Below are 17716 nucleotides of genomic sequence, written 5' to 3' on the forward strand. Positions count from 1 at the left end.
TTTGCAATCGGCCGTCGGCAATTGAAAAGATCCACCGGAGGTCCAAAGCGGCAAACCGAACTGCCTGTCCTGCGGCTCTGAAGACCAATTGACGCAGGCGACCTAGGATTACTTCGGAAAGCCGCATTCGGGATGATAGCATTCGTCCCGCGTTTCCGAATTGCTGCGGTCATACCCCTCCACCTCCACCTCCACCTCCACCACCACCGGGCCATTTCCGATCCATGATCCGACCATTGCGTTTCCGATAACTCTCCAATTACCCACCGATCACTCCACTTCTGTCGTACCCCACCTCTTCTACCACAATCCAGAGAAGAAAATCGAAGGGAAAACACAGCCAAGCCACACCACCAAACCCTCCTTCACCACGCCCGCCCGCCCACCATGGCCGCCTCCACAGAAATGGCCTCGAACCGCGCCCTCCCCATCCTCGCCGCCGCCGCGGCCGGCCAGTACGGCATACCGGCCATGTGCTGCTACAACACCGAAGGCATCCTCGCCACCGTCCGCGCCGCCGAAGCCAAGCGCTCGCCCGCCATGATCCTGCTCTTCCCCTGGGCGATCCACTACGCGGGCGGGCTGCTCGTCCAGCTCGCCGCGTCGGCCGCGCGCGCCGCCAGCGTGCCCGTCACGGTGCACCTCGACCACGCGCAGACGCCCGAGATCGTGCGGCGCGCGGCCGACATCGAGCGCGGCTTCGACTCCATCATGATCGACATGTCGCACTACGAGCGCGACGAGAACCTGGCGCTCACGCGCGAGCTGGTCGCGTACTGCCGCGCGCGCGGCATCGCGACCGAGGCCGAGCCCGGCCGCATCGAGGGCGGCGAGGACGGCGTCGGCGACACGGCCGACCTCGCCGGCCTGCTCACCACGCCCGACGAGGCCGAGCTGTTCGTCGACACGGGCATCGACTGGCTCGCCCCCGCCTTCGGCAACGTCCACGGCAACTACGGCCCGCGCGGCATCCAGCTCGAGTACGACCGCCTCGACGCCATCAACAGGCGCGTCGGCCACCGCGTCAAGCTCGTCCTGCACGGCGCTGATCCCTTCAACCAGGACATCTTCCAGAAGTGTATCGGCCACGGCGTGAGCAAGATCAACATCAACAAGGTGCTGAACAACCCTTACGTCGACGCGTGGAAGGAAGGCGCGGGGAAGAAGCCGTTGACATCCGTCATCGAAGAAGGGACGTTGGCCATGCAGAAGGCGGTTGAGAGCTGCATAGATATGCTTGGCAGTGCTGGCAAAGCATGAGCGAGACTTGTTAGAAGCAAGTGACCAATGCGTAATGAGATAACGAAAGACACCGTCACAGCAGGTGACATGATGATGTGGCCTACCCGAAGCCTCCTCTCAAAGATATTGCACCATACGTATAGGTAGTTGGATCCAAGATCCGAACGTAGATGCGAGTCTTAAACACGCGCAAATGCGTCCGGATCTTCGAGCAAATACCTATGTAGGAAGGGTAGTAGCGTCATCGATGGAGCTTAGAGGGTCCAATTCTTCTGTCACCTGCTGTGCCGTGGCCATCTGGCGCTGGTGTTGATGCAATTTAGCGACTTGCGGGTTGACTGATAATAACATTTAGATAACGTCCAGCAGCGATTTGTTTGAAATTCATAATACTCTCGGGGACCAATAGTTGTATGTGATGTCATTGCTCAACAAGAATACCCGTGTAATTTCCATAACGCATTAAAAACCAGAGAAGCCAGGAACCTTTGACTAAAGTCGCATAAATCCGATCAAAACCCCCGCCGCCATTCCGAGTTTGACCGTCCATCGTGATTCTGTCGTTTCGAGCAACACAGATAGCGCCGCCTGAATCCTTACCTCGAAAATCAAACGCCAAGCCATCCGTGGAGAAAGTCAGTGTTGGGGATGAAACCTTCATCGAAAAGGGTTATGCCGTCCGTGTGCGCCAGGGTTCTTGCAAGACAGCTAAATAAAAGGTGAATAGAGTCTGGGGAAACGGTCCATGTCCGGCTAGGCATGCGTGATGTTCTTGCATATTTACGCAGGATCACCCATCCTGACCAGTACCGTAAGCATAGCAACGCCGCCAACAATGGCTCCAATGCCAATATCGCGAGCACGGCGTGTGAAGCCAGCCACGCGGCGGCTGGACATTTGCTCCGGTGTAGCGATCTGGTCGGCCTTAACAGCAGTGGTGGGCTCAGTGGTGGGCTCGACGTCAAGCTGGGCCTCGTCAGCAGAACGCTTTGTGCCACTTGGCTCGACCTTGCTTCCTTCAGCCAGCCCAGTGGAGATCGTGGCATCGTCAACGAGGCTTATGATGTCTGCCATGACCCGTTCGGCGTCAGAGGCGGCGCAGGCGGGGGTCTCAGACACAGTGCCCACGTCGACGGCCTCGTTGGTGGCACCAGTGGTAGTGCCCTCACCAGCGGCAGCCTCGCTGGAAGTACCCTCGCTGGAAGTGGCTTCGCTGGAAGTGGCCTCACCAGAAGTGGCCTCCGTTTTTGGGGCGGGCTCGCAAAGATCGTTGATAGAGTTACTGAATGGGCGAGCCTTGAGTCTCTTCACCGACATGGGGTCGATTTCCATACCCCAATTGAGGTTGTACCCCGTCTCAGACGTCCAAGGAGCCGAGGTTGACGTCAAGAATGTAGATTGATCTGCCTCAGAATATTCTGGCCACTCTCCGCCTGCCATCTCCGAATCAAAGTCTGTAGCAGGGCCGGCAGGCTGAACGGATGGAGTGCCTTCGCCGAGCATAGAGCTCTCTCTTAGGTAGGAAGAACAGAACGAGGACTGCTCCTTCACAGGGGACTTGGAACCAGTTTCGGCGGCATCGGTAGCAAGGCATGCGGAATCCGTGGAACAGCAGTTCTCCATCGACCTGCCGTCGTATTCTCCAAACTCATCTGTCGAGTCATCGCCGGAAGACTGAAGGGAATCGTCGCGCGAAATTTCAGAGTCGCGTTCGGAAGAGTATGTGTCTGGGTGCAAAGTCACGTCGACTGCGTCATGGTCCGACATATCGTCCTCGTCTTCCTCATAGTCAAGTTCATCGCTATAGAGGGACGAATCGTCGCCGTATCCCTTCTTAGTGTCCGAGAAGGCCTGCGACTGGGGCACTGCGGCGGAAGTGGCCATGGCGTTGACCGAGGCGTGCGTGGGGTTGACGGGATCCGCGTAGAAGGTGTAGCGGGCCGGCTTGTATGTAGCTGCATAGTACATGGTGGCGTTAGTCTGAGCTGCTCAGGGCGGGCGTTGTAAAATATGTGGTGTTTAACAGTTCAAAGTGGGAGGGCTTCGAAAGGGTGAGCTAAGCGTACCGTTCCCGCGAATCACGGACGACCCAAACTGCAGAGCGGAACCGGACAAAATGGCACGTTGCTCGCCCGGCGTGAGCTCTCGATCGTCTACACGAGTGCCGTGCATGCTCCTGAGGTCCTTGATAAGGACGGTCTGCGCAGCAAACTGTTAGCGTTTCACGGTGTCGCCTGGCGGACGGGCGGACAGGGGATGACGCACTGTTCCGGCGGGATCGAGAGTGAAGACTGCATGTTCCTTGGAAATGACCGGATTGCTGATCTTTGTGTTGTCTGCAGAGGCAGCGACTCCACGGTTCGAGGAGGCACGGCCAACGATTACGTCTTGGCCGGCAGCGAGCAGGACCCGTCGCTGAGGGATACCGTCGCCATCGCCGAGGGAGACCAGCCTGACTTCGAGCACTGAAAGAAGTCAGCGTCAAGACAAGGCCCGCGATGAGCGACTGGCCCGCCTACACACCTTTGCGATTAGACATGGCTGTGATGGTAGTGTGGTAACGGGTCAGGAGTAAGTGGGTGAGTCAAGTGAGGTGGTGACGCTATGGTGCCTTATCGAGCGGCGTCCGACAACGGCCGAGGCGTTCCGTGAGCTGGCAAAGCGACTTGGGCGGGGTTGAAAACAACGGCAGACAAAGAAGCGCAGCGAGGCATAGGCTTCCGCAAGTCGAGAAGCCCGGGCTCGGGAGATCTGGAAGGCAGTCGGTGTGAAGAGAGGAAGGAGAGAAGGAGGGAGCTTCGGACCCGCTTGACGCTCAAGGCCGCCGCGGGGGAGCTGCGCCCTAGCGCCTAGGTAGCTGCCTACCATACGGGGCACGGGACGGATAAGATAGCCGGCGAAACCCCGGCTGGACCCCACCCGCCTGGCGGGACCTGCGCGACAATTTCTGGCAGCGCGCAGAGGCAAGCGTGCAGTGACTCGACTTTTGCCCGCCGCTGCCTTTGCCTCTCCACCACCGTACCCGCCTGGCTTGGTGCCCCTCTGCCTGCTGCTATTTCCTCAGCACTCGCCCATGCCCGACCGCCGGTAGCGCATACAACCATCATGGCGACGCAAGGGGAGGTCAAGGAACAGGTCGCGGACCGCATACCGAAAAGAATAACAGAGCTCCAGTTCGGCATTCTGTAAGCGCGCCTGCCCCGCAGCTTTGCGCCCGCTCTGATTGTTTGGCAGCTCGAACCAGGACATCGTCAACCAGGCCGTCATCGAAGTCTCCGACCGTCATGTCTACGATGCCGTTGCCAGCGGGCCCAATCGCGCAGTTACGAAGCATGGACCCATGGATGGACGCATGGGCATTTCCAGCAAGAGCGCGAGCTGTGAAACCTGCGGCGAGGATTTGAAATCATGCAACGGCCATTTCGGACACGTCAAACTCGCCCTGCCGGCCTTCCATATTGGGTACCTCAAGATGATTATCGAGGTTCTGCACTGCATTTGCAAGGAATGCTCCAACATTCTTCTTGACGAGCCATCCCGGCAGAAATACCTCAAGAGTTTGCGCCGTCCCGATCTTGACAGCTTGCAGCGCACTGCAGTCTGCAAGAAGATCTCTGGCGAATGCCGGAAGGTGAAGAAGTGCCCTCACTGTGGCGCAACCAATGGTCCGGTCAGGAAAGTTGCTGGCCATCCGCTCAAGGTCGTCCATCTCAAGTTCGATGCATACAACAAGTCCAATGCCAAGAGGAAGGAGATGCCCCGTGGCAAGCCGGAATTCGACAAGTCGTTTGAGACCGCGAAACAGGGAAACGGGGAGTTGGACAAGCACATCCGCAAAGCGGTGGATGACATGAATCCGCTGAGGGTGTTGAACCTTTTCAGACGTATCAAAACCACGGATTGCCCGCTCTTAGGAATGTCAAAAGGGAGACCGGAAATGTTTATTTGGCAATACGTTCCTGCGCCTCCAGTGACGATCCGCCCCTCTGTCGCACAGGAGGCCGCCACTACCGAAGATGACATCACGAACAAACTTGGAGACATTGTGCAGATCAGCTCGCTGATTCGCGCTGGCTTGGCTAAGGGTCTACCAGTGCAAACGATAATGGAGCAATGGGATTTCTTGCAGTTGCAGATTGCTCTGTATGTCAACAGCGATGTTCCCGGTCTCCAGGCACAGGGTGTTGGAAAGCACATCCGAGGATTCTGCCAACGTTTGAAGGGCAAGCAGGGACGGTTCCGTGGAAACCTTTCGGGCAAACGTGTCGATTTCTCTGGCCGTACCGTCATTGGGCCGGATCCGAACCTGTCCATCGAGGAAGTTGCAGTCCCGGAGAGAGTCGCCAAGAACATGACGTACCCGGAAAAGGTTTCGAGATATAATATCGAGAAGTTGCGTGACTGTGTCAGGCGAGGGAAATTCAAGCATCCTGGTGCCAACTTCGTCCTGAAACAGGACGGACGCAGGCTCGTTCTCGAAATTCTCCAGAAGATCAATAAATTGGAACAGACCGCCGAGCAGCTCCAAATTGGCGATGTGGTAGAAAGGCATATAGAAGATGGCGACATCGTTCTATTCAACCGACAGCCCTCGCTTCACAAGCTCAGTATTCTCAGCCACAAAGCCAAAATCCGACCTTGGAGAACATTCCGCCTGAACGAATGTGTCTGCAACCCGTACAACGCTGATTTCGATGGCGACGAGATGAACTTGCACGTTCCACAGACCGAAGAAGCCCGCACAGAAGCCATCGAGTTGATGGGCGTAAAGAACAATTTGGCCACGCCGAAGAACGGAACGCCCATCATCGCAGCCATTCAGGACTTCATCACCTGCGCTTACCTGACCTCGAGGAAAGACTTGTTCTTGGACCGCAAGACTTTCGCGCTCATGTGCAGCTACATGTTCAATGGCGACTCCGTGAGAGATCCGGAGACAGGAAAGTACCACAGGATCGATCTTCCTCCGCCTGTGATCATGAAGCCCCAAATGCTCTGGACTGGCAAGCAAGTGTGGAATGTTCTTATGCGCCCATACAAGGAGTCCAAGGTGCTTGTGAACCTTGACGCAGCATGCAAGCAATACAAGGGCAAAATGAAGGATCTTAACGAAGACGATGCTTGGCTTGTGGTCCGGAATTCCGAAGTCATGTGTGGTGTCATGGACAAGTCAACGGTTGGTGACGGCAAGAAAGACTCGGTGTTCTATGTCATGATGCGTGACTTCGGGCCCGACTATGCCGTTCAGGCCATGAACCGTCTGTCAAAGCTGTCGGCACGCTGGTTGACAAATCGCGGTTTCTCCATCGGCGTTAGCGATGTGACGCCTGGAAAGAAACTCGTTGAGAGGAAGACAAAACTCATTCAGGACGCTTACGTCGAGGCTAAGAAGATCGTCGACCTCTACAACACTGGAAGGCTGGAGCGAGATGCTGGTTGCGACGAAGAACTAACCATGGAGAACAAGATTTCCGGTGTCCTCAACAAGGTCCGTGGAGAGGCTGGTGACATATGCTTCTCGGAACTTACCAACTGGAACTCACCCCTTATCATGGCCAAATGCGGTTCAAAAGGTTCCAACATCAACGTCGCGCAGATGGTTGCTTGTGTCGGACAACAAATTATTGGTGGTGCACGTGTGCAAGATGGTTTCCAGGATCGTACACTTCCACATTTTGCAAAGGGCGGTCGCCTCCCCGACGCCAAAGGTTTCGTGGCGAACAGCTTCTACTCCGGCCTGACGCCCTTCGAGTTCATCTTCCACGCCATGTCTGGTCGTGAAGGTCTAGTCGATACTGCAGTCAAGACTGCCGAAACGGGTTACATGTCGCGTCGTCTCATGAAGTCTTTGGAAGACCTTTCCGCCCAGTATGACGATACGGTCAGGAACTCCGCCTCGCAAATTGTGCAGTTCCGGTATGGTGACGACAACCTTGACCCCGTGGACATGGAGGGCAAGGCTAAGCCTGTGAATTTTGTTCGTTCTTTCGACCACGCCAGGACGACTACCTGGGACAATGACGAGCGTGGACTGCTGCCCGAGGAGATACGAGAGATTACCAAAGCGCAACTTGACGACAAGCGAAGAGAAATCCAGCGGTACTCCGAAACCGGCGAAGAGCTGCGGTTCGAGGAGGACAAAGCCGCTTTTGTTGACCAAAAGGAATCGAAGCGTAACTTCTATAATGAAGTCCAGGAATTCATCTTCGGCAAGGCAATTGACCTGGAAAGACTCACGGCCCGCTTCGTCGAGGTCCAGGAAGACAACAGGAAGAAGGGAGAGGCCATTGCAGATGACACGGGCTTTTCTAACATTGTCGATGGCGTTTCCAAGATCTCGCGGCGCTGCTTGGAATATTTCTTGGCCCTTTGCCTCACCAAGCATGCTCAGTCGCATGTCCAGCCCGGTCACGCTGTCGGCGCCGTTGGTGCCCAATCTATCGGTGAGCCCGGAACGCAGATGACCCTGAAGACTTTCCATTTCGCTGGTGTCGCTGGTATGAGTATCACGCAGGGTGTGCCGCGTATCAAGGAAATCATCAACGCTTCCAAGGTCATCAGTACACCTATCATCACTTGCGAGTTGGAGAATAAGAGTGACGAGCGTGCTGCTCGCTTGGTCAAGGCCCGCATCGAGAAGACATACCTGAAGGATATTACCCGTTATATCGAAGATGTTTGGTTCGACGACGGCAACTATCTCAACATGCGCATCGACTGGGAGACAGTCAACGCTCTTGGCTTAGAGCTCACCCGGAACGACCTAGAGCTTGCCATTCTCAAGGCACCCAAGCTCAAGATCGGTGCAGACGGTGGCAGGGTTGAGTTTTTCAGCAACCATCTACGCATCTACATCCCCGATCTGAGCGATCCTCAGAGTGAAAAGCATAGGAAACTCGCCGCGACGCGCTCTGCGGCTTCGAAGGCCAAGAACGCGACGGATGATGCTTACTTCGCCCGCATCCAGTTCTTGAAGCGCGCCATTCCCGAAATCACTATCAAGGGCTACCCGGAGGCCACTCGTGCCATCATCAAGAAGGAGGAGGACGAGAACGAGGAGGTGTCGCTCATAGTCGAAGGCTACGGCCTGAAGCTCATCATGGCAACACCTGGTGTGAGGGGTACGAAGACCTATACCAACTCCGTTCTCGAGAGTTTCGCCGTGCTGGGTATCGAGGCCGCGCGCTCGACCATCATCAAGGAAATTGCGTCCGTCATGGGTTCCATGGACATCGATCCGCGACACATGCAACTGCTCGCCGACGTCATGACATACAAGGGCGACGTTCTGGGCATCACGCGCTTCGGTCTTGCCAAGATGCGCGACTCGGTGCTGCAGCTTGCCTCGTTCGAGAAGACGCCCGATCATCTTTTCGAGGCTGGTTACCGCGGCAAGAGCGATGGCGTGCAGGGTGTGTCCGAATGCATTATCCTTGGCCAGAGCATGGGCATCGGAACGGGTAGCTTCAAGGTCGTCCGGAAGCTGAACCTCTCGCAGGAGGACGTGGGAAGGAAGGGTGACGCGTTCGAAGGACTCTACAGCTGGTAGACGGAAAGGGTGAGGGGGTCAGTGTGATTCAGGCGGTGGGGAATTCGCGGAGGCGAAGTGTTCTGCTTTTGGCTTGCATTGCGGCGGCGTTCATTGGTAGATTTTCTCTTCTGGACAAGGTGCAGTTCAGCTTACTTCGGGCTTGCATTCTAGGTGCAGGAAACTAAAAACGGATTTGAAAGGTGTCGAATGACCGAGGGATTTTAATCATCACTACAGCAGTCAGAGGCGGAGCGACGAAAATACCAAATGTTGATTCAAGATTGTTCGAGGACTTTTCACGAGCAAGACTTCGCTCGCACGTGGCGAACCCGTTTCGATACAGGGCGTAGCACTCACTCCCTCGGCAGCTTCCCGCGCAAATTCTCCCTCTTTCCGGTAGCTCGCGGAAGGCTACTTGCATACACCCGACTAGTTACTTCGTCTCGTCTTTCCCGTTCACTGTCCGTTTTTCCCCACGCCGGGCGCCCTAGCCGAGCCCGCTCACCCAGCCAGCCAGCCAGCCAGCCCCACCGCCTCCTCCGATGCCGTGCTCCTTACCCGCTGCAAGGCTGAGAGATGGAGGGGAGGGGGAAACGGCTCGGATTGCTGGCGCAATTTTAGGGCTCCGCCTGGACTTACGCCAAACGACGGGGCCAGTTCCACGATCATCATCGCCCCTCCCGCCTCCGCGCCCGTATTGCGCGTGGATCGAGAAATAAACAGTGATCACCTTGACCCGGCGAGTAGTGTGTTATCAGTCATGATGGGATGTAGAGTAGCACGCAATTCGGAGACGCCGATAGCTTTTTCCTTTTTGGTTTTTGTTGCCCGTCGTCGCCCACGCTCGTTTCATGCACCTGAGGCTATTTCGCACCGACCTTTCGTCTCGAGATTGAGAATCCGACCACTCTTTGTTGCGGCATGATGAGAAGATGGGATTGTCGAGGCGGGGTGTGGAAGATTCCGACGGCGGTGTTCCACATTGGGTTTTGGATGCTTAAGTGCGCTTGTGACGGGACCTTGGCAGGCTTGCTCCGGTTCATCTTTCAAGCGGGACGCAGGGAATTGCTGTAGGATGCAGGGGAAGAGAAGAGAGTGCGGGAAGGTAGCGCTGCAGGAGGGAAGGGAGAGGGGGGGGGGGGGGGGGGGGGGAGAAAGGAAAGGGTGGTAAGCGGGAAGTTGGGCGGCAGCAGCGGGGGACAAGTGATGGGTGTGGGGATGGGAAGAACCACGCAGCGTGCGTGGCGGCCCCGACACCAATCCCGATGCGGGACTTCCCACCGAAGCGTAACCATCGTCGTGCAACGGCCGGGCCTACACCTTTCCCGAGGTGCCGTGCAAGATGGGCAGATCGTTGGAAAAGAGTAGGGTTCCGGGAAGGGTTCGTTAGTTCGGCGTTCGCCACCCAACACCGCGGAAGCACAGGTTGTAGGGCACCTCGGGCCACGGATCGTGGCACAGGGCCGCGACCGCCGGCGCCTCTTCTTGCTCCGATGGCGTGGCGCGGACGCCTGTCGCTGCTCGTGAACGTTGTGAAGGCAGAGTAGAATGCTCGTCGGGGCTGGGACCGGTAACTGTTGTACTGGCTGTCGTCATGTGCGCGCGTTAAGGTTCAAGGCCAAGGCGTTGGACTCTTGCTCTTGGAAGCTCCCTCATGCTGTGCGATGGTTGAGGTGGTATGCATGGGGACCACAGCACGGGGCCTTTGCGTACATGTGACCCAGTGACTTTTTGTACAGGCCCCAAGGCTGGGTCAGCTTGGCCAAGTGATTGCTTTCGCTTTGCAGCTCGTCATTCTTTAGCGGTGTGTCCCTTTCGGGTTCCTGCAGACGCAGGAATGTTGTCGTGCTCTGCTCCTTGCGTCAAGTATTGAAGGACCTGCGAGCCATGGCGTGGCTTACCGTCCCACCCGCATGGTTGGGCTTATGCGTGGAACTCGCGTGCAGCAGGCTATGGCGTTGGGTCAAGCGGACTTGGTCGAGTTACACCCCCGGCCCACATCCTGGTAACGTGAGACGTCTGATACAGGCGCTTAGAAGGTCAACGCCTACCTAGTGCAGTGGGATCTCTTCCGGCTCGGTAAAGTCCCAGTGCCATGTGGACAATGCAGAAGACGTTGAGGCTGGAAAGCAAAGGCTGACACGGAACGGTGTTTGATATTGGCTGCCCTCTGGCGTGGCCGTTGGTCTCAATCCGTGGCACAGAGGCTGATGTCTCTGTCCTCTAGGCTGCCAACAATCGGCGCTAAGATTCAGACACATTCGATAAGCACTATGAATAGGTGAGTATGACAAGATTGTCATTATCGGTCATTATGTTGGAAACCTTCTGGGTATCAATCTCGCCTTCTCCTAATTCAACGGAGTTCGTCCTTGCGTTAAAACCACTGAAGAAAGGAACTGAATAGGAAAGAAGATGTCTTGCAAAGTGGCACAGCTGTGTCAGGACGGCTGATCCTTGCCCCCGGCATCTCTCATCCGACGGCCCTGGTCCTCGGGCTGATTCTCCTGCTCTACCCTTTTCCCGTATAAGTTGGAGAACCCTTCCCTGCCACAGGAAGTCGCTGGTGACGTCATCTGAGACGTACTCGTCGAAGAAGTATCCGTGTTGTTAGAGAGGCATTGGGGACAAGTCTTGGTAACAACACCACAGCCTTTGCAATGCTGGCATATCGGGTTACGGTAACTACAAGAATGAATTTCAGTTAGCTAGTCTTGGTAGATGGGAACTATGTGTCGCCTCTCACCCCTGCGGATGCCCGGCACACCTCGGGCAGGTCGAGATGGCCAAGCCACCAATGCAGACATGTGGGGCGGAAGGCGGCGCAGGCTCAGTGGAGCGCGCGCCAGTTGACCAGGAGCTTGCCATTGCGACTGCTGCTTCCAAAAGAACTGTATGACGTGGGCGATGCAGCAGCTGTTTTGGAACAACTGAGCGGTTCAAGACGTTGGAGAGCGTTCAGTCAGGCGTGTTGGATGATGACAGTATACGAAGAGGCTGGCTTCAAGGCATCAAAGAGCCTGGTTGATAATTGACGTTTGGGCATACGGCGACCGTTTGACCTCTTATAAGAGGGCTCGATATGAACATGGCATTCGATCATTGATCCTCCGGGGTCTCGTGGACCAGTCAGAGTTAGTGGTGACAGGGTACCGGGCACAGCCTCTACCGACTGGCGGTTAATAGAAGCCATGATGATCGAGCTGAACTTCCGCTGGATCGGCATCCAATCAAGGATTCTTGTCAGATCAGCCACATAAGTCAGCCGGACAGAATCCGGGGCACTGGACTAACGGAAGCCTCGAGCGGACCGGGCCACAGCAGTATGCCGCTCAAACCCATCGAACCAGTGTGCAGCGGCATCGTTGAGCTCGAGGCCGTTTGCAAGACATTGTACGTGAAGTGCACAGGCAGAGGTTGGAGTACAGTGCATCTTCCAGGTATGCTGTAGCCGCGATAGTGGGGACGGATCCCGCATCATTTGAGATTGCTGGATGCATACAACACAGTAAGCATAGTCTGCTCCATACAGGAGAAATATGTACCTGCTAACACGTAGACTGCGTTGTGTGTGCTCGGTGGCGGTGCACATCTGAAGCCTTCACCGCCGTGTGCATTTGTTGGGTTGGCTTGTACGACGTCTTCATCGGCTCCACGCGGCATGCGGAGAAAAGACAGCACAGCCGGGGTGACAGCCACGGCGAAACTTGGAGTCTTGACGGCGCCAGAGCTTCGCGCTGTGCTCTGGATACTTCACCGCTTTCTCAATCGCCTCATGGCATGTCGACAGGCGGGAATCCAACCAGACTGAAACATTGCCGTCGCCTAGTGGAACAGTTCAAGCAGCCATCGTTTCCTTCTCAGGCAGCCTCGATTAGTCCTTCCATCCGGGCCTCTTGTCTTTGTAACAGCGTGCGGTTATGCTCAAGAAGGACTCTACGTTTGTGATTCTGCTACGCTGACCGCAAATGCGTTCATCGCGAACCTGCAGCATAGTCCGGCTACTGCAACAATTAGTGAACCACACAGATCTTCTGGAGCTGACATGTGGGAGGGGCGACAAAATTATGAGTTTCCTATGAGCGAGGGACCTGCATCACAAGGGCCGCAAGAAACAGTCTAGGTACCGCCACGTAGGCGGACTCGTACATGCCAAAGTCTTATGCTGAATGTATTTACTCCTTCGCTGCCGAGCTTTTTCACGCCGCGGCCGGAGACAACGCGACGATCTTTTCTCGAGGTTGCATGAGCCACAAGGCGTGATACAATGGCTACTGTCTCTCGTTGATGGAAGATTCGACGGCTGCCTGCATACTTGTCTTCAGACACCGCCTTGGAGATCAGGTGAGGGAGATAGCTGCGCCACGTGGTCCAAGATATGCCTGAGAATCGGTACTCGGAACCTGGACATGAAATATTCCTTTATGCCTGTAGCCGCAGACGCACCGTCTCCAGCAAAAGGGGGGCGCTAACGATACAGTGATGCAATACCAATCCATGTCGTTGATCTATCGCCGATCCAAGGTGAGTGGTTTTGCTGGGACGATCTCCACGATGTCACCCTGTAGACAGTCATGAACGTCGTGTTGCGTTCCAAAAGGCCCTGTGCTGGATCAACACTGTACGTGATCCGTGGACGCCGGATAGGCGCGCGGGTTGGACATCCGGCAGTGCACTATTGAAGCAGTTCCGCTGGTATATTGAACTCCTTTTGGATCCGGCCGATCTTCATCATGAGGTCCTCTAGCTTGACTTTGTCGGCATCCATTCCAGAAACGCCAGGGATCTCCATCTTGGGAGGGTCCATGTCAATCTCAATGGTCACCTATACAGGAAAGAGAGTGGTTATCAGCCGGTGCTTGGCAGGCTTGCGGGGATACGAGCAGTAGGAACGCCGGAAGATTTACTGCTTCGTCCTCACAACGGTAATCCAAACCTACCGGTCCATCGTTCACGAGCGCAACATCCATCATAGCCTGGAAGACGCCGTCTTTGACCCTCTCCTTTTGGTACAGGTCTTGGGTTTTCTTGAAGAAGGAGGAGTACAGATCGCGAGCCTGCTGCTCGGGGGCCGATCTGTGGAAGCTTGGTTTCTTTCCCTTCTTGGTAGATGCAAGCAGGGTAAACTGTGAGACTGCACGCCGTGGTACTTAGCGAGCGGCTCGCCAAACGGTCAGGGGGCAGGCCGGCTCACCGCACAAGACTTCGCCCCCGACGTCCTTTACATTGCGTTTCCACTGCGCAGCGCATTAGAATGTGAAACTGGGACACGGGCCGGGGCGAGGATACCTTGCCGCCCTGGTCATCGTCCCACAGCTGCATCGAGAGCACTTTGCCGGCCATCTTCTCGACTTCGGTCGGCGTGTCCTCCTTGCCCACGCCGACGAAGACGAGGATGCCCTTGCCGATGCTGGAGATGAGGCTGCCGTCGACCGTCACCGACGCCGACTTGACGCGCTGCAGCACGGCTACGCTATTTCAGCACGCAATCCCGTGAGTTTGCTCGCGCGGACGGCTACCTTTCATTGTGCGGGCTTGTACAGCAGAGCGGTTAGATTGTGACACGTCGCAAAACGGGGCTGCAGAGAGACGCAGCAGGCGAGCCGCTCGACAGGCGCGCAGGAGACCAGTCGCAGGCGTTGCAGAGGGCGCGGGCGGGCGCGTTGCAGAGAGGGCGTGAGGCGTGGATGGTCTGGGCTGGCGCGCCGCGGCCGGGGCGGAGAGTCGAGGGTGGGTCGCAAGGGCGGCGGGCATGGGCGGGCAGCGCCCGGTCACGTGCGGGCCGCTGCAACGCCGACCAGCTACGTCCGGCCGTTTGCTCCCAGCTCCAGACACCATCTCGCAGCCTCGCGCCCTCCGCTCTCGCGCGCACGCTCCCCGACTTCTCCACATCCTTCCCGCCCGCTCGAGGGTCCACCGCCCGAGTCACCCTCGCACCGCGCCGCCCGCTCCGCACCCCACCCGCCCCGGCGAGGCTATCTACGAGACACCATGGCCGCGCGCAAACTCGCCCAAGAGATCGACCGATGCTTTAAGAAGGTCGCAGAAGGCGTTGCCGCATTCGAGAACATCTACGAGAAGCTGCAACAATCCACCAACCCCGCACAGAAGGAGAAGCTTGAGGATTCTCTCAAGAAGGAGATCAAGAAGCTGCAGCGGTCGCGAGATCAGATCAAGGCCTGGGCAGCTTCCAATGAGATCAAGGATAAGAAGCCGCTGCTCGACCAGCGCAAGCTGATCGAGACGGTATGTGTCTGGCCCGCCGGTCGCCTGATTCCCGCTGCCGGCTGAGGTGCACACTGCGCTGCTAACGTGGGACACAGCAAATGGAGAAGTTCAAGGCAGTGGAGAAGGAGATGAAGACCAAGGCCTACTCCAAAGAAGGTCTCTCTGCCGCATCAAAGCTCGATCCGAGGGAGAAGGAGAAGGTCGAGGTGTGCGACTTCCTGTCGAATATGGTCGAGGAGCTGGAGCGCCAAGTCGAGACGACCGAGGCTGAGGCCGCCACCCTACAAGCCGGCCTGAAGAAGAGCAGGAAGGACAACGCCAAGGCGGAAAGGATAGCTGAACTGGAGCGCCAGGCCGAGAGGCACCAATGGCACATAGGCAAGCTGGAATTGGTGCGGCGGTCGTTGGAGAATGACGGCATAGAAGTTGAGCAGGTCAAGGATCTGGAAGAGAGCATCCGCTATTACGTCGAAAACAACCAAGAGGTGGACTTCATGGAGGACGACTCGCTTTACGATGACCTGAATCTGACAGAAGGCGAGGACATGTTCGGCATGGCCCAGGACATGGACAAGGTTTCCTCGCAAGACACGCAATCGATACAAGACGACAGCCACGAAGAACCTCCACGGATTGCTAACCCCTCCTCTAGTAAGGCGAAGGCCGCGCCGGAGCCATCGACAGCCGGGGCGAGAAGGCCGTCTACGCAACTCAAGTCCCCTTTACCAACACTATCGACGTTACATACTCCGGCGCAGGCCACGACAAATGGCGCCAGCACAAGCACCATGAAGCCGGCACCGCTGCCTACAAGAGCCCCGGGCGAACCATTGAAGTATGCATCAGCTGCTGCTGCCGCCGCCGCGAGCGACAGGCACAACGTGGGAATTGCACCTTTGCCTCCGCCCCCTGGTGCCATACAGGCCAACCCCGCCCTGCGTTCAAGCGCTGCATCGTCGCCCGCCGTTACCCACGCCCAACTTGCCACATCGCTTGCAGCCAATCAAAGGCCACCGGTCGCGTCAATCACAAGCCAGGATGGCGCGACACCGATTACTGCCAAGTCTCCCGCGCTCAGCCACTCCAGCGCTGCACCAGCAAGCACAGAAGCAAGCAGCATACCAGCGACCCCGGCACAGGAGAAGCGTAGTGTGACACCTGCGAAGACATCCAAGCCGTCCGAAGCTGTCGATCAACCGTTAACGAATGGAGACAAGCACGTACAATCGGCCGAGGAAGAGTCGGTGTATCACTTGCCGTCCAGTTTGCAGGACCTTCTCGAGTCCTTCGAGGCCACCAAGGAAGACGCATTAAGCTCGCATGCTGACGAACGTCTCATGGTGACTTCTCACAGCAGCCACCCGGAGTCTGTCGATGCAGACAAGCCACGCCATTACCGTCCGCAGAACCCTTACCCTTACACGCCCGCCCACTACCCGCAGGAGCCGCTGTCCATCTTCGACGATCCTCGGTTGTACTCTCGTGTCGATACAGATTCCTTGTTCTACGCCTTCTACTACCGTCAAGGAACTTACGAGCAATACTTGGCAGCCAAGGCTCTGAAGTCTCAGAGCTGGCGCTTCCACAAGCAGTACCAGACTTGGTTCCAGCGCCACGAGGAGCCCAAGTCCATCACTGAAGACTATGAACAAGGAACGTATCGTTTCTTCGACTACGAGAGCACCTGGTAAGCTTTTAGTCCCCTTCTACAGGCCAGCACGATGGCTCGCATACTGATTGATGGCAGGATGAACCGGAGGAAAGCGGAATTCAAGTTCGCGTACAAGTTCTTGGAGGATGACCTTTGAGTGATCCTCTCAATGCCATTGTATCGACTATCTAAGGCTGTTTCCCTTGATAGTTCTACCAAAATACCGTCAGGGTGCCTATTCTTGCGTGTGTTACCATTCAGCGCAAAAGAGCTGACGGTCACACCATGTTTAGCATCGACGAGATAGCTGGGCGAGTTTCTGCGTTTTTCTTTTGGCACAGGCACCGAACGACATGTGATCCGGAAGAGTTCGTGCAACATCGCGGTTCGAGAAGTTATGCTTGCTGTAGTAGTCACCGAAACTATCGAGGAAAATGAGATCGAAGCTAGCAGGCTTCCATCCAATCTTTGGGTGCTCCGTCGTGCCACTGCCGATGTGATTGGTCACTTGGTTGGGCGGCCCGTGCCACCGGCCTGACGACGCATCATTCTGACCAGGTTGTTGCCACTGATTGCCATCACTGGTAAGAAGCGGAGACTGACGATGAATTTCATTGGAATATGCTCAGCATACTTTCCATCTCACGGCGTGCCGGCCATGGATTGAGGCCACCGTATCTAACGCCAGGACGTGTTTCTCCTGTATTATCCATGCCAACCAGAGGTCTTCCATTTAGTCACAACGATCGTCGGGCTCACTGTATTCAGAAAGCCTTCTCTGTCAGCCTTGCCATCCCGATTGACACGTGCGGTCTTCGCATGGCGTTCTTTGCTGGCGGCAAGGCTTGCTTTGAGGGGATGCGCAAGCTTGTGTGACGGCAGTGATGGTAATTTCCCGGCTAACCACATTTTGAGTAGTCTTCACCTTCTCCAGATGACTCAGAGTCAAGGCCCATGTGAGCTGGTGCATGGGGAAAAGCTACGGAGGGCGGCCAGTGAGGAAGCGTTCTCTCACGGCCGTCATCACTGCTCGACGACAGGGGCGCGGTTGTGGCTGACGATAC

The 17716-nt window shown here is 56.5% G+C and overlaps 5 protein-coding genes across 5 annotated transcripts; 3 read left to right on the forward strand and 2 right to left on the reverse strand.

Annotated features, from left to right (window-relative positions):
- Nucleotides 1-387: 387 nt before the first annotated feature.
- SLS55_005196 (uncharacterized protein) lies at nt 388-1260 on the forward strand (the record flags this gene model as incomplete). Its single annotated transcript, XM_066776646.1, has 1 exon — nt 388-1260. The coding sequence occupies one exon, from the start codon at nt 388-390 to the stop codon at nt 1258-1260; it is 873 nt and encodes a 290-aa protein (XP_066632488.1).
- A 762-nt stretch (nt 1261-2022) lies between these two features.
- Nucleotides 2023-3781, reverse strand: SLS55_005197 (uncharacterized protein; the record flags this gene model as incomplete). The annotated part of the gene is made up of 4 exons (XM_066776647.1): nt 2023-3227; nt 3309-3453; nt 3508-3707; nt 3766-3781. The coding sequence occupies 4 exons, from the start codon at nt 3779-3781 to the stop codon at nt 2023-2025; spliced, it is 1566 nt and encodes a 521-aa protein (XP_066632489.1).
- A 566-nt stretch (nt 3782-4347) lies between these two features.
- RPO31 (DNA-directed RNA polymerase III subunit C1 (rpo31)) lies at nt 4348-8791 on the forward strand (the record flags this gene model as incomplete). The annotated part of the gene is made up of 2 exons (XM_066776648.1): nt 4348-4427; nt 4477-8791. 2 exons carry the CDS (start codon nt 4348-4350, stop codon nt 8789-8791), a joined length of 4395 nt encoding a protein of 1464 aa, XP_066632490.1.
- Nucleotides 8792-13448: 4657 nt separating this feature from the next.
- Nucleotides 13449-14299, reverse strand: DTD1 (D-tyrosyl-tRNA(Tyr) deacylase; the record flags this gene model as incomplete). The annotated part of the gene is made up of 5 exons (XM_066776649.1): nt 13449-13598; nt 13714-13907; nt 13968-14010; nt 14063-14241; nt 14293-14299. The coding sequence occupies 5 exons, from the start codon at nt 14297-14299 to the stop codon at nt 13449-13451; spliced, it is 573 nt and encodes a 190-aa protein (XP_066632491.1).
- Nucleotides 14300-14764: 465 nt separating this feature from the next.
- Nucleotides 14765-16809, forward strand: NOT5 (general negative regulator of transcription subunit 5; the record flags this gene model as incomplete). The annotated part of the gene is made up of 3 exons (XM_066776650.1): nt 14765-15019; nt 15097-16688; nt 16749-16809. The coding sequence occupies 3 exons, from the start codon at nt 14765-14767 to the stop codon at nt 16807-16809; spliced, it is 1908 nt and encodes a 635-aa protein (XP_066632492.1).
- Nucleotides 16810-17716: the final 907 nt, after the last annotated feature.

The sequence above is a fragment of the Diplodia seriata genome, assembly GCF_021436955.1.
Source record: "Diplodia seriata strain FDS-637 chromosome Unknown scaffold_5, whole genome shotgun sequence".
NCBI lineage: Eukaryota > Fungi > Ascomycota > Dothideomycetes > Botryosphaeriales > Botryosphaeriaceae > Diplodia > Diplodia seriata.